The 4,608-nt window shown below is 36.3% G+C and overlaps 1 protein-coding gene across 1 annotated transcript in view; it reads left to right on the top strand.

The window, feature by feature from the left end:
• CEP57L1 (centrosomal protein 57kDa-like 1) overlaps window positions 1-2,556 on the top strand; it is an 88,193-nt gene extending 85,637 nt beyond the window's left edge. Inside the window, exons 9-10 of the mRNA XM_006839942.1 lie at window positions 333-477; window positions 2,335-2,556. Coding sequence (XP_006840005.1) covers window positions 333-477; window positions 2,335-2,556 — 367 coding nt within the window. The remainder of the gene's footprint in view (window positions 1-332; window positions 478-2,334) is intronic.
• Window positions 2,557-4,608: the final 2,052 nt, after the last annotated feature.

The raw sequence follows: 4,608 nt of genomic DNA, 5'->3' as shown, positions 1-4,608 counted from the left end.
GTACCAGTCCATTTCAGCTCACTAATGCTTAAGATATCTACCCTGTATTAGACAACCCTAAAGTAGGAGATGGACTCCTGGTGTGGTGCTGTAGGATAAGCTCAAGGGTTGTTCAAATCTGCCAGCTGCTCCTCAGAAACCCTCTATAGGGTCACCATGAGGCAGAACTCACTTAATGGCACTTAACAGTAACAAAGGAAATGCTCTCTGGAGGTGATTATTTAACTCTAAAATTTGTGATTGAGCAAAAATTGTTTCGTTGTGGCAAAGCCATACCATGTATTTATTACACACCATAGAAATAATGCTTTATATTTACTTTTCTTCTTTAGGGAGCACCAGGAACTACTGAATCAGATGAAGGAAACACACAGCTATTTAGTCTATGAAGACATAGAAGGTGAACTAGAGCATTTAGTAAAGAAAATGGAAGTTAAAAGAGAACAAATTTCTAAACTGAAGAAGCATCAGGACAGTGTAAGAAGGCTTTAATAAAAGAGTTTCATAAAAAGCTGGTATTTGTGGATTCAATGTTACCTTTGTATGACCTACCAAAGTTGAGGTGCCACATAGGAAGTAACAATTTTAGATGGTGGTGTTTGTTGAAGATTATACAATGTGTACAATTTCTTGGAATTGCACTGGAGAAATAAATAAAGAATAGAGAATAACCGTATTTTAAAAGCAGAGGCAGTCTGTACATAGATTGTATTTTGAGAATCATGACTCAGGTTTCATAATCGCTCTCACAGCATAAATTTCTAAACATTTTATCATGGTAAGCTCAGTATCTGTAATAAAATAGTCTTTTTGGCAAATAGACCACCAGGTACTCACCCAGCATCTGGACCAGCTCTACAAATAGAGCCATTCCCAGAACCCTATTAATAAGTTAAATATGTGCTAGATAGACTTTTAAGAAGTGAGTTTTGGCTGGTTGATGAGTTGTGTTTTGTTTAGTTCTATCCACCCAATTATTAAGTACCTCTGGTAGCGTGGGTTACGAGTTGGGCTGCTAAGTGCAGGGTCGGCAGTTTGAATCTATCAGCTGATCAACAGGAGAAAGATGAGGCTTTCTGCTCCCATAAAGATGTACAGCCTCGAAAACCTTATGCAGGGTCACTGTGAGTCAGAACCGACTCCACAGCACACCACCACCCAATTATTACAAGACAGTCTTCAAAGAAAGCAGGTTGTTCCCTTTTTTTTTTTTTTTTTTTACTGCTATTAATTAGTGTAAACAGTGCCTGGTTATAAACAAGATCTGTTCCAAAGTGTGTCTGTAAGTCATTTGTGGGTAAGTCAGAAAGCGTACATACAGTTCTTTTTTAGGTAAAAATATACTAAAGTATTTCCATGATTTAAAAACTGCACATACAGCAAGTAAGGATGATTGAGATGAAGAATTTGTGATTGCCCTAGTGGTTTCAAAGAGAGGGCACATTTACTTAATATTCAAAGACAAGTATGAACATAAGTTAGATGTTTGTAACCCAAGCTTGCCGGTACTTTAAATTCAAGTATATACCTAAGTATATATATATAAGAGACTTTATAAAGTTCATGGGAAAATGGAATTAAAAGATAATGGAATTTTCCACAAACTTTTTGAAGCTCCATTGTGTGTATGTATTATTCAAATGTTTTAAACTCAGTACTCATTCCAAGCAGCACTCCTTTGCCTTGCTGCTAATATCATCCGAAAAGTCCTTTTTCCTCTGTTTTTCGATATTTACCATTTTGTATTCTCTCTGCAACCTTGCCTTCAACTTCGCCAGCTCACATTGATCTTTTCCTACTTTGGTCTTCTCAAATACACACTTGTTGCCTAGCTCAGCATTTCCTGACTTGAATTATTTATTCTCCAGCTGTCACATATGTGCTTTCCCCTCTCTCACCTGACCCCATCCCCAACAAATAAGAGCAGTTAGCCTCTTGAGTGGTGTGGTGGTGATGTGCCATGGAGTTGCTTCTAACTCCTAGTGACCTTGTACAGGGTTTCCAAGGCTGTAAATCTTTACAGGATTAGAAAACCTCATCTTTCTCCCATGGAGCAGTTGGTAGTTTTGAACTACTCATCTTGAGGTTAGCAGCCTGATTTGTAACCACTACGCTACCAGAGCTCCTTAGCTCCTTGAGAGCAGGGGATACTTTATTCTTCTCTACCCGTTTAGCATAGTGTTGAACATATAATAGTTGTTCAATAAATAAAAAGTTACTGAATAAAACTTTTCAATTTTATGTCATCTTTAAGCTTTTAATCCAATCCATCTATTTTGGGTTATATTTTTAGTATATCTTTGACTAAAATTTTAGATTTTTTTTTTTCTCCAGGTCCATAAATTGCAGCAACAACTTCAGAACTCAAAGATGAATGAAGCTTCCGGTATTCAGCGAGAAGATAGCAACCATAAAGGATCAAAGAACATAAAAAATATCCCTAGAAAATGTTCTCATGAAACTAGCTCTCTTCAGAAAAACCGCAACTTTCATCCAAAACGAGTTCATAATCTTCAAATGAAATTGAGAAAAGACGATATCATGTGGGAACAGTAGCAGTAGCAAACTTGTCACCTTAAATGAACTCTGCCAATGAGATCTTGAGTTGCCTAACGTGGTTTTAATTTAATATAACTTTATGAAAAATTTGAATTATGTTTCTAGCCTCTATAAAGTGTGAAGTTGTAATATTTTTAAATGAATGTCAAATGACCTATTGAAAGTCCCAAATAATAAATGATTACTTGTTTTGTTTTCCTTATTGATTGAAATGTCTAATCTCATCATGTATTAGAACATTGTTCACTGAGCAATATCTTAATAAATTGGGTTAGATTAACTATGTTCAAACCAGAGTTAAGAGTTGAGATACAAGTACCATTCACTTTTTAATTTGGTAGGCTTGTAACCTTCAATCCAGTGTAAAATGAACAGGACATGCTACGGCTGCGTAACTTTTCCTGAGGCTTCCTCCTTAATCTTGTTTTAGAACTGTGGAATGTTTTGTGTTGTTGTTTTGTTTTGTTTTGTTTTGAAAAGGGAAAAGCTGAATAGGTCTGCAGTTTTGTAAAGAGGACTTTAACCCAAGTTTCTGTGTGACAGTTACCCGTAGGAACCCCTAGTTACTTAATTTCTAGAAGACATTATTATAACTGAATACAGAAGCTTTCCTCTTCTAATCCTGTGCTCTTTGAAAAATCTAGTGTGTTAAAACCTGTGATCTGTTTTCTCTTTCTGCTTTACAACTACATAAACTGATTTCTTGTGTGCATTTAATATACTGCTTATCAGTAAAAATTGAGAATGTAATCTTGAAGATCTGCAAAACTGACATTTTTATAAGGAAATATAGGAACAGGAATCTGGGTATTTTATTACTAATCAATAATTCAGGGAAATATGGTAATTTTATTAACTTCAATATTTTAAAATAAGTGTTGCATTTATGTACCTGTGTTTTATAATAAACTGATAACTTGCTGACCTATCTTGTCAGATGCTTATAGAAACTACTGTGAGTCTTCGGATCTATTTTGGTTTCTCAGATTCTTTGGGGTAACTAGAGAATTGAACAATCAACTGAAGTAAAAATAGGGGAAAGACAGAAATGCATAATAAAAAGGAGGAGTGGTGAATATGGGGTGCCATTTAAAAGATTGCAAGGGGACAGAGTTGGAATGAACATCCTAACTCTGTATCTTCTATGTCCCCAGTGGAGGGACATCCAAGTTAAAAGTGAAAGAGAATTTTTAGATCAGGACCCAGTAGCTAGGAAAAGCAAATTTTAAAATATAATCTTTTTTTCTCTTTTTTGCCTTCTCCTAGGAAACCACAGCAGTGCATCTAGGAGAAAGGAGTATTTGGGGACCTTCTGGGGAGGTGGGGAATTATGATTTATTCTGATTATGAGCAGAGGTGATATATTAGAAGACCTTTCCATCCCATCCCTGGAAGTGATTAAAAATGGGCAGATCAGTACTTCCAGTTGTCCTTGAAAGGAACAAAGGGCAGAGATCAGTTTTTCTCCCTCTCTGTTCCTGCACAGCCCCCACTTGACTCCTGCAGTCCCCTAGATGATCCACAGAGTGCTGCATCTCAAGTCAGCCTTGTCACCTTACCTACTTTTCAACTTTGCCTTTCCTCCTCAAGAGAGGATTTCTCAGTTAAACTTAGCAAAAAAAAAAACCTTTAGGGCCATAGTGGAGCCCTAGCTTTTTGTAGCGTTTTTTGTTTGTTTGTTTGTTTGTTTTTAAAAGCTCTTAGGAAAGTAGCTGAATACATACGGTAAAACTTGTGAAAACAGGAACCTATGTAAGTTAGAAACCTGTCAGAGAAGGAAAACACAAATGTTTTCCACTAAGAGAGTGATAGAAAAGTGGTGATTGCACCGTTATCTAGACCTGGAAAAATAAGCCAGTCTAGTCAAGTTCCAATCTCATATATTTCACTATATTTAAACCTATATTTAAATTAGTGCAGTAGAGGAGAAAAAACACACAGACTTCAGAGTTGGGAGACCAGAACCAATTCTGCCACTGCCATTCAGAAGAAGCCTTACTTAGTTAAATAACTTGTGTACCTTGGCTAATACTAACACCTACCTCACAG

The sequence above is a fragment of the Chrysochloris asiatica genome, unplaced genomic scaffold (assembly GCF_000296735.1).
Source record: "Chrysochloris asiatica unplaced genomic scaffold, ChrAsi1.0 scaffold00027, whole genome shotgun sequence".
Classification (NCBI taxonomy): domain Eukaryota; kingdom Metazoa; phylum Chordata; class Mammalia; order Afrosoricida; family Chrysochloridae; genus Chrysochloris; species Chrysochloris asiatica.
This window is presented reverse-complemented; position numbering and strand designations above follow the sequence as displayed.